The sequence below is a fragment of the Pongo abelii genome, chromosome 19 (genome assembly GCF_028885655.2).
Source record: "Pongo abelii isolate AG06213 chromosome 19, NHGRI_mPonAbe1-v2.0_pri, whole genome shotgun sequence".
NCBI classification, from domain to species: Eukaryota; Metazoa; Chordata; class Mammalia; order Primates; family Hominidae; genus Pongo; species Pongo abelii.
Window position 1 is genome coordinate 2,110,022 of NC_072004.2, and position 17,542 is coordinate 2,127,563.

A 17,542-nucleotide genomic window follows, 5' to 3' on the forward strand; every position below is an offset into this window, starting at 1 on the left:
GGCGGGCGGGCGCTGCGCGTGCGCAGAGGTGCGGCCGGGGAGGCGCGAGGAGGCTGGAGCTGGAGGCGCGGCGCCGGTGAGCTGAGGTGAGGCGAGGCCGGGCCGTGCCAGGCCAGGCGGGCGTTTGCGGCGGTGGCTGCCGTTGCTGTTGTCGTGGACACCGAGGACACTGCTAGTCTGGGACTCGGGTTGACAGAGACACCCCTCAGCCTGGGCTCCTCTGGACACCTTAGGCCAGGCTCTCCCGCCACAGGCCCGGCCTAGCGCCGCGGGCCATTACTTGGGGCCCTTGAAGATCTGCTAAGAGTAGTTATTACTATTCCCTTTTTTTTTTTTTTTTTTTGAGGCGGAGTCTCGCTCTGTTGGAGACTCCCGGGCTGGAGTGCAGTGGCGCGATCTGGGCTCACTGCAAGCTCCGCCTCCCGGGTTCAAGCGATTCTCCCGCCTCAGCCTCTCTACCATTCCCATTTCTAAGATTAGGGAAATGAATCCCAGAGAACGGAAGTAAATTGCCCAGGGTGACACCGTGGATAAATACCTATCAGAGCCTTTTTCATTACAGCAAGCCACATCCCCAAACCCTCTTTTTTTTTAAGACGGAGTCTCGCTCTGTCGCCCAGGCTGGATTGCAGTGGCGCGGTCTCGGCTCACTGCAACCTCCGCCTCCTGAATTCAAGCGATTCTCCTGCCTCAGTCTCCCTAGTAGCTGGGATTACAGGTGCACGCCACCAAGCCCGGCTAATTTTTGTATTTTTTGTAGAGACGGGGTTTCACTAGGCTGGTCTCGAACTCCTGACCTCAGGTGATCCACCCGCGTCGGCCTCCCAAAGTTCTGGGATTACAGGCGTGAGCCTCCGCGCCCGGCCACCGCCTGACTTTTAAAAACTAGATACGATATAGTTGGAATCGTGTGGAAGGAAGTACATCAGGAGGCATATAAATCGATTTGGGACCTGTAATCCCGGGGACTCGGAAGGCTGAGAAGGCCGGATCGCTTGAACCCGGGAGGCGGAGACTGCAGTGAGCCGAGATCGCGCCACTGCACTCCAGCCCCGGAGTCTCCAACAGAGCGAGACTCCGCCTCAAAAAAAAAAAAAGTCAATTTGGGAATTTCTGTGTCACTATGGATTCTTGAAAAAAATTACTGCTCTGGATCTCAGGTTGACTTTTTAATTTCCCATCTTTAAAATTTAACTGTACCAGAAGACTGGTACTTGAATCTGTTTTGGAGAATTGTGCAGAGGTGAAGCTCCCTTCCCCAAGGCCGCCTGCCTCCACCTGTTGCTCCTCCACAGCCCCACAGGCCTTTACACCACACCCATCACAGAATAGTTACCAATTATTCCTTAGTCTGAGCCCAAAGGATTGCCACAACCTCTGACAGAACTCCTTCAGTTCCTTTTACATGACACTTTGTCACCAGAAGGTTAAGCATAAGAAGAAAGTCAGTAGATGATGGGTGAAAAGATCCAACAGTTCAGAAGAGGAACCATTTGAGTGGTCAGAGCAGAAGACAGCCTTTGCCACCAGATTTGAGAGAAATAGGAAGAAGTGTTAAAAAATAATCTGTTTTCACATTGAAATTTGAGAGGCCATTGCATGATTTTTTTTTTCAGCTGGAAAAATAATGGAAAACAAGAAAACTTTCTTAGGACAAATGGCACTGCCAATTTAATGCAACAGTGTCAGTGAACTGCAGATTAGATATGCCAAAAGTTAAACCAGTTCAAGAAAATTTACCAGAACTCAGAAGGAAAAGGTAATAGATAAAAACTGAGAGACAAAGATGGGAGACATGGAGAAGGGGTACAAAAAATTAATAATTAAATACGAGTTCCAGAAGGGGATAATAGGGCTGACTGCAGAAGAGCAATAATCAAATAGTAGAAGAAAATTTACTAAGTTGGTGGAAATTTTTGAATTCTCAGATTTAAAGGATTCATGAAATACCAGGTAAAAAGAAATGACAAGAAAGACAACCATATTTAAGTCTGTATCACAAGGAAAGCTGCTGAGTTTTTTTGTTTTTCATTTTTTTTTTTTGAGACAGAGTTTCACTCTTGTTGTCCAGGCTGGAGTGCAGTGGCACAATCTTGGCTCACTGCAAACTGCCTCCTGGTTTCAAGCGATTCTCTTGCCTCAGCCTCCTGAGTAGCTGGTATTACAGGCACCCACCACCATGCCCAGCTAATTTTTTGTATTTTTAGTAGAGATGGGGGTTTCACCATGTTGACCAGGCTGGTCTCGAACTCCTGACCTCAGGTGATCCACCCGCCTCAGCCCCCTAAAGTGCTGGGATTACAGACGTGAGCCACCGCGCCCAGCCTTGAATTCAGTTTCTAAAAGTAAACATTGTACAGGTTGGCCAGGCGCGGTGGCTCACGCCTGTAATCCCAGCACTTTGGGATGCCGAGGTGGGCGGACTGCCTGAGCTCAGGAGTTCGTGACCAGCCTGGGCAACGAGATGAAACCCCATCTCTACTAAAATACAAAAAAATTAGCTGGGTGTGGTGGCGGGTGCCTGTAGTCCCAGCTACTTGGGACGCTGAGGCGGGAGAGCTGCTTGAACCTGGGAGGTGGAGGTTGCAGTGATACAAGATTGCTCCACTGCACTCCAGCCTGGGCGACAGAGTGAGAGTCCGTCTCAAAAAAAAAAGAAAAAAAAAATTGTACAGGTCGTATTTACTTAGCACAAAGTAATAAAACTAGAAATGAATAGCCACAAATTAAGCAAAAGATTCTAACCATTTGGAATTTTTTTTAAAAACAACAATTTTAGGCCAGGCCCGGTGGCTCATGCCTGTAATCCCAGCACTTTGGGAGGCCAAGGTGGGCAGATCCCTTGAGGTCAGGAGTTCGAGACCAGCCTGGCCAACGTGGCGAAACCCCGTCTCTACTAAAAATATAAAAACTAGCTGGGCATGGTGGCGGGCACCTGTAATCCCAGCTACTTGGGAGACTGAGGCAGGAGAATCACTTGAACCCAGGAGGTAGAGGCTGCAGTGAGCTGAGATCACGCCACTGCACTCCAGCCTGGGTGACAGATAGAGACTGTCTCAAAAACAAAACACTTACCACCCATGGACACCGCCAAGTCTAAGTCAGAGTCTCCTAAAGAGCTCGTACAGCTGAGGAAGCTCTTCATTGGAGGGCTGAGCTTTGAAACAACCGATGAGAGCCTGAGGAGCCATTCTGAGCAATGGGGAATGCTCGCGGACTGTGTGGTAATGAGAGATCCAAACACCAAGCACGCCAGGGGCTTTGGATTTGCCACATATGCCACTGTGGAGGAGGTGGATGCAGCCACGAATGCAAGGCCACACAAGGTGGATGGAAGAGCTGTGGAACTAAAGAGAGCTGTCTCAAGAGAAGATTCTCAAAGACCAGATGCCCACTTAACTGTGGAAAAGATATTTGTTGGTGGCATTAAAGAAGACACTGAAGAATATCACCTAAGAAATTATTTTGAACAGTATGGAAAAATTGAAGTGATTGAAATCATGACTGACCAAGGCAGTGGCAAGAAAAGGGGCTTTACCTTTGTAACCTTTGATGACCATGACTCCGTGGATAAGACTGTCATTCAGAAATACCATACTGTGAATGGCCACAACTGTGAAGTTAGGAAAGGCCTGTCAAAGCAAGAGATGGTGAGTGCTTCATCCAGCCAAAGAGGTCAAAGTACTTCTGGAAACTTTGGTGGTGGTCGTGGAGGTGGTTTCGGTGGGAATGACAACTTTGGTCATGAAGGAAATTTCAGTGGTCATGGTGGCTTTGGTGGCAGCTGTGGTGGTGGTGGATATCGTGGCAGTGGGGATGGCTATAATGGATTTCGTAATGATGGAAGCAATTTTGGAGGTGGTGAAAGCTACAATGATTTTGGCAATTACAATTAGTCTTCAGTTTTTGGACCCATGAAGGGAGGAAACTTTGGAGGCAGAAGCTCTGGCCCCTATGGTGGTGCAGGCCAATACTTTGCCAAACCACGAAACCAAGGTGGCTATGGCGGTTCCAGTAGCAGCAGTAGCTATGGTAGTGGCAGAAGATTTTAAATAGGAAACAGAGCTTAGCATGAGAGGAGAGCCAGCAAAGTGACAGGGAAGCTACAGGTTACAACAGATTTGTGGACTAAGCCAAGCACAGTGGTGGCAGGGCCTAGCTACTACAAAGAAGACATGTTTTAGACAAATACTCATGTGTATGGGCAAAAAACTCGAAGACTGTATTTGTGACTAGTTGTATAACAGGTTATTTTAGTTTCTGTTTTGTGGAAAGTGTAAAGCATTCCAACAAAGGGTTTTAATGTAGATTTTTTTTTTTGCACCCAAGCTGTTGATTGCTAAATGTAATAGTCTGATCGTGACACTGAATAAATGTCTTTTTTAAAAAAACAAACAACAAAAAAAACCACCAATTTTAAATAATTCATGGGTCAAAAAAGAAAACAAGACTAAAATCTTGGATTATTTAGAAATTATGATAATGAAAATATTGCATAATGGAATCCATGATATTAAAGCACTTCTCAGAGGAAAAATCATATAAGTAACCTTATATGTTTTTTTTTAAAGTGAAAATTAGTAAGCTACGCATTCAACAAATATAGAAAACAATTAAAGGAAAATGGCAGAGTAAACAAAATCAGAAATAAGGGAAAAAGAGCTGTACTTTAAATAAATTGAAAAGCTCATTCTTCAGAAATAAAACAGACACTAATATATACACATTTCTGGCAAAAAATAATTTTTCAAAAAGGGACATCCTCTTGGATGTTTCATAAACAATTCAAACTTAGCTAATCAAATCTGATTTTCCCGTCAAATACTTATTTCTTCTCCTGTTTTAAATCTCAACAAATTGTACCACCATTTGAGTCAAAACCCAGGAATTACTCTTTCTAAAGAAAAATTTTTGGCTGGGCGCGGTGGCTCACACCTGTAATCCTAGTACTTTGGGAGGCTGAGGCGGGCAGATCACAAGGTCAAGAGATCGAGACTATCCTGGCCAATTAGCTCGGCGTGGTGGCACGCTCCTGTAATCCCAGCTACTTGGGAGGCTGAGGTAGGAGAATCACTTGAACCCAAGAGGCAGAGGTTGCGGTGAGCCAAGATCGCACCACTGCACTCCAGCCTGGCGACAGAGTGAGACTCTATCTCAAAAAAATAAAAATATTGGCCGGGTATGGTGGCTCATACCTGTAACCCCAGCACTTTGGGAGGCTGAGGCGGGTGGATCATCTGAGGTCAGGAGTTCGAGACCAGCCTGACCAACATAGTGAAACCCCGTCCCTACTAAATACAAAACATGAGCTAGGTGTGGTGGTACATGCCTGTAATCCCAGCTACTTGGGAGGCTGAGGCAGGAGAATCACTTGAATCCGGGAGGTGGAGGTTGCAGTGAGCCGAGATTGTGACATTGCACTCCAGCCTGGGCGACAAGATCGAAACTCCATCTCAAAATAATAATAATAATAATTTGTAGAGGCAGGGTTTCCCTGTGTTGCCCAGGCTGGTCTCAGACTCCTTGCCTCTGGCAATCTTCCCACCTTGGCCTTCCAAAGTGTTGGGATTACAGGTGTGAGCCACCATGCCTGGCCCAGGATTTATTCTTCACACCTCTCTCCCCCATTCAATCCACTATCAGGATATATCTCTTCTGTTCCTATAATGAACATGTATGGAATCATCTCCCCAGCATTCTCCCCTTTATTTTCACTTGGAAAATGCCCCTTACTCCCACTCAAAAGTACTTTTTCTTTTCTTTGTTTGCTTTCCTCCATCACTCCTTTATTTTGCTATTTTCCCCTCAGGTGCAGAGAATTGAGCTAGTCATACTCATTTATTCACACTGTCATTAACAAGGCCTTTCTCATTTTATCTTTTCTCTTCATTCCAGTTCCCACTAATGTTCCTTTCCTCCCTGCTTAGGTAGTCACTCTAATGTGTTTGATATGTCTTTGAATATACATGTATCTTTGAATAATATGTAATGTTGTTTTATGTATGTATGTGTTTTAAATGTACCTAATTGATACTGTGTTACAGATCTCATTCTGTTCCTTTTTCATGTTTATGTAAATACTTCCGACTATTGTACACTGTTATCTTCAGTGACCTCATACCCTGGCCGCTGGTCCTGGGCCAAGATGGGCCAGAGTCCTTACCCAGAATTTTTTTAACTGAAACTGAGAAAGAAAATTCCCCCCAGTGTGGAAGCCATAAAATGTAAAACATACGAGCTGTCAGCAGCCACGTGTCAGTTCCATATGGAACCAACTCGCCTGCAGTGAAAAAGAAGCCGACATGCAGAAAGCAGCAGAGGTGAGAGACTAAGAGTCTGGGAAGCTCTCAAATCTCTGGTTCCAGTAGTTCCTGAAGCTCCATATTCCTCCCCGTACCACGGTTTGTTCAGTTCTTCATGGATTCCATGAGCTAGTGAATCTCAACACCTCCACCTTGTGCTTCCTAAGGTAGTTTAAATTGAGGTCCTATCACTCGCAACTAAGAGGACTAACTGTTTACAACCTCCAAAATATATCTTATTTTTGATAGTGGGTTTTTTGTATTCTGGGTTTTGTTGTTGTTGAGAGACAGGGTCTACATGTAGGAATGGAATTGGTAGATCATAGGATGATTCTATGTTCAGTTTTTTGAGGAAGCACCATACTGTTTACTGTAGAATTACCACTACAGGCGCCTGCCACCTGCACGGCTAATTTTTGTGTTTTTGGTAGAGATAGGATTTCAACATGTTGCCCAGGCTGGTCTTAAACTCCTGAGCTCAAGCAGTCCACCCACCTAAAGTGTTGGGATTACAGGTATGAGCCACTGCACCCTGCTAAGGGGGCATAATTGACATTTATTCATAAAAATATTGAGTCTTCAGGCCTGGCATGGTTTTTTGGGATTTGTTGTTGTTGTTGTTGTTGTTGTTTTGAGACAGAGTCTCATTCTGTCGCTCAGGCTGGAGTGCAGTGGAACGATCTCGGCTCACTGCAACCTTTGCCTTCCAGGTTCAAGCGATTTTTCTGCCTCAGCCTCCCTAGTAGCTAGGACTACAGGCGCATGCCACCACTCCTGGCTAATTTTTTTTTTTTTTTTTTTTTTTTTTTGAGACAGAGTCTCGCTCTGTCGCCCAGGCTGGAGTGCAGTGGCACAATCTCGGCTCACTGCAAACTCCGCCTCTCAGGTTCATGCCATTCTCCTGCCTCAGCCTCCCCAGTAGCTGGGAGTACAGGCGCCCGCCACCATGCCCGGCTAATTTTTTACATTTTTAGTAGAAACGGGGTTTCACCATGTTAGCCAGGATGGTCTCGATCTCCTGACCTTGTGATCTTCGCACCTCAGCCTCCCAAAGTGCTGGGATTACAGGCGTGACCCACTATGCCCAGCCAATTTTTGTTTTTTTAATGGAGACGGGATTTTACCATGTTAGTCAGTCTGGTCTCGAACTCCTGAACTCCTGACCTCAAGTGATTCACTCACTTTGGCCTCCAGAAGTGCTGGGATTACAGGCAAGAGCCACCACACCCAGCCAACTATTTTTTGTTCTCTTGTTTTTTTGTTTTTAAGAGACAGGGTCTTGCTCTTGCAGTGGTACAATCATTACTCACTGCAGCCTTGAACTCCTGGGTTTAAGCAATCCTCCTGCTACTGTGCCCAGCCGAGGGGGCATAATTGACATTTAAAAATACTGATTTTTTAATCATATTAAACAATTTTTAATATGGTTAAAAAATCTGTCATGGTGGCTCACGCCTGTAATCCCAGCACTTTGGGAGGCCAAGGTGGGTGGATCACTTGAGCTCAGAAGGTCAGGACCAGCCTGGGCAACATGGCAAAACCTTGTCTCTAAAAAAATACAGAAATTAGCCAGGCATGGTGGCACAATGCACCTGTGGTCCCAGCTACTCAGGAGGCTGAGGTGAGAGGATTGCTTGAGCCTGGGAGGCAGAGGTTGCAGTGAGCTGAGATCATGCCAGTGCACTCCAGCCTGGACGACAAGAGACGCCGTCTCAGTAAATAAATAATGCCTCCAATTCATTTATACATCTTTACAATGGAATTTCTGGCAACTTTGATAAAGGAATTCTAGTTTACCTGGAAGAATTGATACGTGAGAAAAGCCAATGAATTTTAGAAAGAGTAATCAAGGGAAAATTCATTAATACAGTATATAATAGGAAAAGACATTGGCAGTCTGGCCAATGGAACAAAATACAACAGCCCCGACCATTCATAGAAATTTAATTTTTGATAAATAGAGCATTTCAGAGGAAAAGGATTCTGTCAGTAAATGGTGTGTTAAGAAGGCTGAGTGTGGTGCCTCATGCCTGTAATCCCAGCACTTTGGAAGGCCAAGGCAGAAGGATCTCTTGAGCTCAGGGGTTTGAGACCAGCCTGGGCAACACAGCAAGACTTCCTCTCTACTGAAAGAAAAATTTAAAAAATTAGCCGGGTATGGTGGTGCACAGTCATAGTCCCAGGTACTTGGCAGGCTGAGACGGGAAGATCACTTGAGCTCAAGAGTTTGAAGCTGCAGGGAGCCATAACTGAGCCACTGTACACCAGCCTGGACAACAGAGTGAGACCTTATCTAAAAAAAAAAAAACAAACAAAAAAAACACTGAGAAAAGAACAAGCGGCCAAGATACACAAAAAAATGTTCGATCACTAGTAATTAATGTAAATTAAAACTACTAGACATTGCTGGGCACAGTGGCTCACACCTGTAATCTCAGCACTTTGGGAGGCTGAGGCGGGTGGATCACAAAGTCAGGAGATCGAGACCATCCTGGCTAACACAGTGAAACCCTGTCTCTACTAAAAATACAAAAAATTAGCTGGGCGTGGTGGCACGCACCAGTAGTCCCAGCTACTTGGGAGGCTGAGGCAGGAGAACCACTTGAACCCGGGAGGTGGAGGTTGCAGTGAGCCAAGATCCCACCACTGCACTCCAGCCTGGGCAACAGAGCGAGACTCCGTCTCAAACAACAACTACTAGACATAATTAAATTGACATAAAAATGATATAGGACGGATGAAGGAAAATAGGCATCATTCCATCAAACCTGTTGTTGGGAATACAAATTGATGTAATATAGGACCCTTCTGGAGATCAGTTTGGCAGTGGGTATCAGATGTCTTAGAAATATGTATGCATTTTGATACAAAATACCATTTGGTGAAATCTACCCTAAGGACTGACGGAGGTACACAAAAATCTTGCAACAAGGCTATTCATTACATCATTCTTACAGCCAACAACAAAAGGAAATCCAAATGTTCATTTGAGCTATGTAAACTTAAAATTATTATTTTTTCTTTTTCAAGAGACAGCGTCTTGCTTACATTGCCCAGGCCACAGTACAGTGGCTATTCATAGACGTGATAATAACACACTCCCAGGCTCAAGCAAGCCTCCCGCCTTAGCCTCCCAAGTAGCTGGGACTACCAGCATGTGTCACTGCCCTCAGCTAAATTATTGTATTTTTGTAAAAGAAGTACTATTAAGTCATTTTAAAAGTTGGATAAAGCCGGGCACGGTGGCTCACGCCTGTAATCCCAGCACTTTGGGAGGCTGAGCCGGGTGGATTGCCTGAGGTCAGGAGTTCGACACTAGCCTGGCCAACATAGTGAAACCCTGTCTCCACTAAAAATACAAAAAATTAGCTGGGTGTGGTGGCAGGCGCCTGTCATCCTAGCTACTAGGGAGGCTAAGGCAGGAGAATCGCTTGAACCTGGGAGGCAGAGGTTGCAGTGAGCTGAGATGGCGCCACTGCACTCCAGCCTGGCGACAGAGCAAGACTCTGTCTCAAAAAAAAAAAAGTTGGATAAATGGGCTGGGTGTGGTGGCTCACGCCTGTAATACCAGCACTTTGGGAGGCTGAGGCGGGTGGATCACCTGAGATCAGGAGTCCAAGACCAGCCTGGCCAACGTGGTGAAACCCCGCCTCTACTAAAAATATAAAAATTAGCTGGGTGTGGTGGTGGGCGCCTGCAATCCCAGCAACTTGGGAGGTTGAGGCAGGAGAATTGCTTGAACCCGGGAGGCGGAGGTTGCAGTGAGCCACAGTCATGCCACTGCACTCCAGCCTGGGTGACAGAGTGAAACTCCATCTCAAAAAAAAAAAAAAAATGTGGATACATGTACTCACCGATGAGATTCATTGGTATTCATAATATTGTCTGACAAAAAAAGAAGTTACCAAACCTACCAAACAGTTTTGTCTGCATATGTAGTTGGGCCTGGAAAGCTAAACCACTGGATAGCAACTGTCTTTAGGTAGGAAGGTTTAGTTCCTATTTTCATGTTCTTTTTGTATCTCTGTATTTTCAGATTAACTCAGTTTTCTAATGAAGATAGATTCTTTTGTAATAAGGAAAAATAGAGAAACTTCATATTTAACTGGTACAATAGACACAGTGGAAGGTGGAAGCTTAATGTAGTTATTGAAAATTATGAAAATTGTAAAGAAACTGGGTCAAATGTAGGAGTAAACAAAATGTTTGCTTTAACTGTTACATAATGTATATTGAGAATGCAGAAGGAGCCGGGCGCAGTGACTCACACCTATAATCCCAGCACTTTGGGAGTCTGAGGCGGGCGGATCACCTGAGGTCAGGAGTTCGAGACCAGCCTGCACAACATGGAGAAACCCCGTCTCTATTACAAATACAAAATTGGCTCGGTTTGGTGGCTCACGCCTGTAATCCCAGCACTTTGGGAGGCCAAGGCGGGCGGATCACGAGGTCAGGAGATTGAGCCCATCCTGACTAACACAGTGAAACCCCGTCTTCACTAAAAATACAAAAAATTAACTAGGCATGGTGGCAGGCGCCTGTAGTCCCAGCTATTCAGGAGGCTGAGGCAGGAGAATGGCGTGAACCCGGGAGGCGGAGCTTGCAGTGAGCCGATATTGTGCCACTGCACTCCAGCCTGGGTTACATAGCGAGACTGTCTTAGAAAAAAAAAAAAGAAATTAGCTGGGCATGGTGGTGCATGCCTGTAATCTCACCTACTTGGGAGGCTGAAGCAGGAGAATCGCTTGAACCTGGGACGTGGAGGTTGTGGTGAGTCAGGATTGCACCAGTGCACTCCAGCCTGGACTACAAAAGCGAAACTCCATCTCAAAAAACAGAAAATGCAGAGGGAAATAAAGAAAATGAACATAGTTATTTAAATGGAAAAGTCTAGCTATTTTTTTCTTTATCAAATAATTTGTTAAATTTTTATTAAAAATTAAAAATTTAAATTTATAAATTAAAAATAATATAAAAATTGAATTCAATTCATTCAAGTAGCTTCACAACGATGATTAAAAGAAAGGTGGACGGCCAGGCACGGTGGCTCACGCCTGTAATCCTAGCACTTTGGTAGGCCGAGGCGGGTGGATCACGAGGTCAGGAGATCGAGACCATCTTGGCTAACACGGTGAAACCTCGTCTCTACTAAAAATACAAAAAATTAGCCGGGCGAGGTAGCGGGCGCCTGTAGTCCCAGCTCCTCGGGAGGCTGAGGCAGGAGAATGGCATGAACCCCGCGGGGTGGAGCCTGCAGTGAGCCGAGATCACGCCACTGCACTCCAGCCTGGGCGACAGCGAGACTCCGTCTCAAAAAAAAAAAAGAAAAGAAAGAAAGGTGGAGCTGGGCGCGGTGGCTTACGCCTGTAATCCCAGCACTTTAGGAGGCTGAGGCAGGCGGATCACGAGGTCAGAAGTTCAAGACCTGCCTGGCCAACATGGTGAAACCCCATGTCTACTAAAAATACAAAAATTAGCTGGGCAGGATGGCACATTCCTGTAATCCCAGCTACTCGGGAGGCTAAGGCAGGAGAATTGCTTGACCCAGGAGGCAGAGGTTGCAGTGAGCTGAGATTGTGCCACTGCACTCCAGCCTGGGCTATAGAGCGAGATTCTGTCTCAAAAAAAAAAGAAGATGGAGACCAGTGGCAGTGCCAACAGTGCCAAGAGATGGGTGGTTGGGTGGGGAGTGGGCTTTAGCCTTCTGTAATCACCATCAGTTCCTTCCCTCAAAGCTTCACCAGAAAAACTTTGATCAGCTTTCAAGTCAAATCTCTTTTAGAGAAATTCTGGCACTCCAATAATGGAGAATTTCCACGTGACACCACAGGCCCCAGGTCTATTCTGTTATGTATTTTCAAAATCTCTTCAATAAACATATTGTCTCGGACTTTGCTTTGACCCCTTTCTTATTCCTGGGTTTCAGAACCATGTGTGCTCAGTATTGCATCTCCTTTGCTGATGTTGAAAAAGCTCATATCAACATTCGAGATTCTATCCATCTCACACCAGTGCTAACAAGCTCCATTTTGAATCAACTAACAGGGCGCAATCTTTTCTTCAAATGTGAACTGTTCCAGAAAACAGGATCTTTTAAGGTAACAATCCTTTTTCTCAGCATATCATGTATGTTTTCAAACCCTTTCACATATCAATTTGATTCTCCTGACCACCCAATGAGATAGGCAGAAGTAAATTAATGCCTTTATACAGTTGGAAAAAAGGTTACAGAAATTTTCCTTTTAAGTCCTTGTTTTACCTAGCATCATAGTGTTGATAAGCAACTTTTACACAGTCATAAGTCCTTATAATTAGGACAATATATATAACTTATCCGAGTAATTTTTATATATATGTATATGTATATATAATATATACATAAAATACAGTCATGTGCCACATAACGTTTCAGTCAATGACAGACCACCTATATGATGGTGGTCCTTGGTCCCATAAGGTTATAATACCACACATTTACTGTATGATTTCTGTGTTTAGACACAGAAATACTTGTCATTGTGTTATAGCTGCTTACAGTATTCAGTACAGTAACATGCTATACAGGGTTTGCAGCCTAGGAGTAATTGTATAAGTACACTCTATGATGCATGCCAGATCATGCATTTCTCAAAACATATCCCCATCCTTAAGCAAAGCATGACTTTATTATATATACCATCGCTTACTGTCCAAACTAAGACATAATTTATTTTCCAAACTAGGACATGTTTGGGACTGAAAGAAGCAACCTGAAGTATCTAAACTGAGACACCTGAACTGTTGCAGGCAAATTGGAAAGTGTTATCACTCTGTATATGACCCAAGTTTAAGCATTCACTGTATCAACTTGCTACACATGGATACATTATTAATATAAAAGATCTAAGCCTGGGCCACACGGCAAAATTCTGTCTACAAAAAATACAAATATATGACAGGCACGGTGGTTCACACTTGTAATCCCAGCACTTTGGGAGGCTGAGGCAGGTGGATCCCCTGAGGTCAGGAGTTCGACACCAGCCTGACCAACATGATGAAACGCTTTTTTAATTTTGTTTTGTTTTGTTTTGAGACGGAGTCTCGCTCTGTCCCCCAGGCTAGAGTGCAGTGGCACGATCTCGGCTCACTGTAAGCTCCACCTCCCGGGTTCACGCCATTCTCCTGCCTCCGCCACCCTATTAGCTGGGACTACAGGCGCCCGCCACCAAGCCCAGCTAATTTTTTTTTTTTTTTTTTTAATTTTTAGAAGAGACAAGGTTTCACCGTGTTAGCCACGATGGCCTTGATCTCCTGACCTTGTGATCCGCCCGCCTCAGCCTTCCAAAGTGCTGGGATTACTGGCGTGAGCCACCGCACCCAGCCTTGGTGAAACACTTTCTACTAAAAATACAAAATGAGCCGGACTTGGTGCCAGGCACCTGTAATCCCAGCTGCTTTGGAGGCTGAGGCAGGAGAATCGCTTGAACCCAGAAGGCAGTGGTTGCGGTGAGTCGAGATCACTCCGTTGCACTCCAGCGTGGGTGATAGAGCAAGACTCCATCTCGGAAAAAAAAAAAAAAGGCCGGGCGCGGTGGCTCACGCTTGTAATCCCAGCACTTTGGGAGGCTCAGGCGGGCGGATAACAGGTCAAGAGATCGAGACCATCCTGGCTAACACGGGGAAACCCCGTCTCTACTAAAAATACAAAAAAATTAGCCGGGCGTGGTGGCGGGCACCTGTAGTCCCGGCTACTTGAGAAGCTGAGGCAGGAGAATGACGTGAACGCCGGAGGTGGAGCTTGCAGTGAGGCCAGATCGCGCCACTGCACTCCAGCCCGGGATGTAACAGAGCGAGACTAGGTCTAAAAAATATATATATATATATTTAGCCAGGCATGGTGGCAGGTGCCTATAATCCCAGCTACTTGGGAGGCTGAGGCAGGAAAATCACTTGAACCCGGCTCTGGGGGTAGATGCGGTGTGGGGAGGCGGACGTTGCGGTGGGCCGAGATCGGGCCACTTACACTCCAGCCGGGATAACGGAGACTCCATCTCAAAAAAATAAAAAATAAAGATGCACATGAGATATTTAGGAAGTAAATCGATAAGATTTAGTGACAGATTGGATGTGTATGTTAAGGATAGAAAATCTAGAAAAGCTCCTTGCTTTCCAAAACAATGTTTTAATCAAATATGTGAATTCACCATCCCTCTTTTTCAGATTCGTGGTGCTCTCAATGCCGTCAGAAGCTTGGTTCCTGACGCTTTAGAAAGGAAGCCGAAAGCTGTTGTTACTCACAGCAGTGGAAACCACGGACAGGCTCTCACCTATGCTGCCAAATTGGAAGGTACTTGATTTCTCAAGGTACTGGGTAGATCTTCAGAAAGGACTGGAAAAGTGCCCTTAATTTCAGTGAGAGTGATGATAGCTGTGGGAAGTAACTTTCCAAAGAAATCTCTATCTGATTGCAAGCAATATGAACATAAGTTTCTTTTTACTTTTTTTTTTTTTTTTTGAAGACAGAATCTTGCTCTGTCACCCAGGCTGGAGAGCGGTGAAGCGATCTCGGCTCACCGTAACCTCCACCTGCTGGGTTCAAGTGATTCTCCTGCCTCAGCCTCGTGAGTAGCTGGGACTACAGGTGCGCACCACCACGCCTGGCTAATTTTTTTCTATTTTACAAATACAAAATACTAATTTCACCATGTTGCCCAGGCTGGTCTCGAACTCCTGGGCTCAGGCAATCCACCCGCCTTGGCCTCCCAATCCTTGGCTCCTAGGATTACAGGCATGAGCCACCACACCACCACACCTAGCTGAATATGTTTCTTTTTTTTTTTTTGAGATGGAGTCTTGCTCTGTCACCCAGGCTGGAGCGCAGTGGCAGGATCTCGGCTTACTGCAAGCTCCATCTCCCGGGTTCACACCGTTGTCCTGCCTCAGCCTGGGACTGAGTAGCTGGGACTACAGGAGCCTGCCACCATGCCTGGCTATTTTTTTTTTTTTTTTTTTTTGTATTTTTAGTAGAGACGGGTTTTCACCGTGTTAGCCAGGATGGTCTCAATCTCCTGACCTCGTGATCCACCCGCCTCAGCCTCCCAAAGTGCTGGGATTACAGGTGTGACCCACTGCGCCTGGCCGCATAAGTTTCTATTCTAAATTCTCCTGACTTGTAGTAACCAAACATGTTTTCCTCTCCCAGGAATTCCTGCTTATATTGTGGTGCCCCAGACAGCTCCAGACTGTAAAAAACTTGCAATACAAGCCTACGGAGCGTCAATTGTATACTGTGAACCTAGTGATGAGGTAAGGAGAGCAGCGCTTGGTACCACCTTAACAGCCTTCATGTGACCAATGGCTCTTCCTACCTTACTGGCTGCTCCTTCTCAGCCTCCTTTGTGGCTTCCTCTTTATTTCTGTTAGCATGCTCAACCTTTTCTCCATCTACACTCACAAGATCTCATTAGTCTCATTGCTTAAATTATCACCTATGGTCTAACAACACCAACTCCAATTTCTTTCCCCTTAACAGCCAACTTTTATATCCAACAGCTACCTAACTTTCCCACTTGATGTCTTAAAAGGCATCTCAAACTACAGCTAAAACCAAACTCCTGATCTTACTTCCCTATATTGCTTCACTTCCAGTCTTCCTCATCTTGGTAAATGACAATTTTTATTCTTCTAGTTACTCAAAACAAAGTTGGAGTCATCTTTTTTCGAAATTTTGTTGTTGTTGTTGGAGATGGGCTCTTCCAATGTTGTGGGATCCTCCTGCCTCAGCCTGTTGAGTAGCTAGGACTACAGGTGCATGCCACCACACCTAATTCCTTTATTTTTTGTAGACAGGGTCTCACTGTTGCCCAGGCTGGTCTCAAACTCCTGGGCTCAAGCAATCCTCCCACCTTGGCCTCCCAAAATGCTGGGATCACAGGCGTGACCCACTGCACACAGCCAGTCTCATACCCCACATCCAAATCTCAGTCTGCTTTCAACATATTTCCATAACCCAACTGCTTCTGTGTCTACCGTTACCACTCTGATTCCAACCAACATCAACTCTCACCTATATTCAATTCAGTAGCTAAACTGGTCTCTCTGCATCCACCTTTGCCGCACTACAGGCTTTTCTGAGCAACCAGAGCTCTCCATTTAATAAAGTCAGAACTTGTCTCTTTTGTTTTTTTTTGAGGCGGAGTCTCGCTCTGTCGCCCAGGCTGGAGTGCAGTGGTGCGATCTCGGCTTACTGCAAGCCCTGCCTCCGGGGTTCACGCCATTCTCCTGCCTCAGGCTCCCGAGTAGCTGGGACTACAGGTGCCTGCCACCTCGCCCAGCTAATTTTTTGTATTTTTAGTAGAGACGGGGTTTCACTGTGTTAGCCAGGATGGTCTCAATCTCCTGACCTCGTGATCTGCCCGCCTCAGCCTCCCAAAGTGCTGGGATTACAGGTGTGAGCCACCACGCCCGGCCAGAACTTGTCTCTTTTCAAGTCTAAATTCTCTGTTGGATTCCCATCTCATACACGGTGGAAACCAGAGTTCTTGCAATCATCTAAGCCCTGGATAAACTCAAACATTCCTCTTTCTGACCTCATCTTTTTTTTTTTTTTTTGAGACAGGATCTCCCTGTCACCCAGGCTGGAGTGCAGCGGCACAATCTCAGCTCACTGCAACCTCCGCCTCCTGGGTTCAAGCGATTCTTCTGCCTCAGCCTCCCGAGTAGCTGGGACTACAGGCGCGTGCCACCATGCCCGGCTAATTTTTGATTTAGTAGAGACAGGGTTTCACCATATTGGTCAGGCTGGTCTCGAACTCCTGACCTCGTGATCTGCCCGCCTTGGCCTCCCAAAGTGCTGGGATTACAGGTGTGAGCCACTGCGCCCGGTCCCTCATCTTCTTATTTATTTTGAGACAGGGTCTCGCTCTGTCCAACCCAGGCTGGAGTGCAGCAGTTTGATCTTAGCTCACTGCAGCCTCCGCTTCCTGGGTTCAAGAGATTCTCATGCCTTGGCCACCAGAGTAGCTGGGATTACAGGCGCGTGCCACCACATCTGGCTAATTTTTGTATTTTTAGTAGAGATGGGGTTTCGCCATGTTGGCAAGGCTGGTCTTGAACTCCTGACCTGAAGTGATCTGCCCACCTTGGCCTCCCAGAGTGCTGGGATTATAGGTGTGAGCCACTGCACCCAGCCTTGACCTCATCTTCTATTATTTCTCTGCCCACTCTGTGCCAGCCATACTAACATTTTTAGCTGTTCCTCA

General features: G+C 45.8%; 1 protein-coding gene, 1 long non-coding RNA gene and 1 pseudogene across 5 annotated transcripts in view; 2 read left to right on the forward strand and 1 right to left on the reverse strand.

Moving 5' to 3' along the window:
* SRR (serine racemase) overlaps positions 1–17,542 on the forward strand; it is a 21,890-nt gene continuing 4,348 nt past the window's right edge. The window contains exons 1-4 of one of the 3 annotated variants that reach the window (XM_002826825.6): positions 1–86; positions 12,229–12,400; positions 14,502–14,628; positions 15,484–15,587. In XM_002826825.6, the coding sequence (XP_002826871.2) occupies positions 12,233–12,400; positions 14,502–14,628; positions 15,484–15,587 (399 nt within the window). In that variant the 5' untranslated portion in view covers positions 1–86; positions 12,229–12,232. Of the gene's footprint in view, positions 87–3,513; positions 3,651–12,228; positions 12,401–14,501; positions 14,629–15,483; positions 15,588–17,542 lie in introns of those variants that run through there. The other 2 variants (XM_024234817.3, XM_063718380.1) reach the window with 2 other exon arrangements.
* On the forward strand, positions 15–5,454 carry LOC103892753 (heterogeneous nuclear ribonucleoprotein A1-like; annotated as a pseudogene).
* Positions 4,393–12,233, reverse strand: LOC134760511 (uncharacterized). 2 transcript variants are annotated; one of them, XR_010138054.1, is made up of 2 exons: positions 11,022–12,233; positions 4,393–8,595 (listed from the first exon to the last, which is right to left on the reverse strand). It is a non-coding gene; the product is annotated as an uncharacterized LOC134760511 (long non-coding RNA). The 2 variants fall into 2 exon arrangements; XR_010138053.1 differs by having other exon boundaries at positions 11,018–12,233.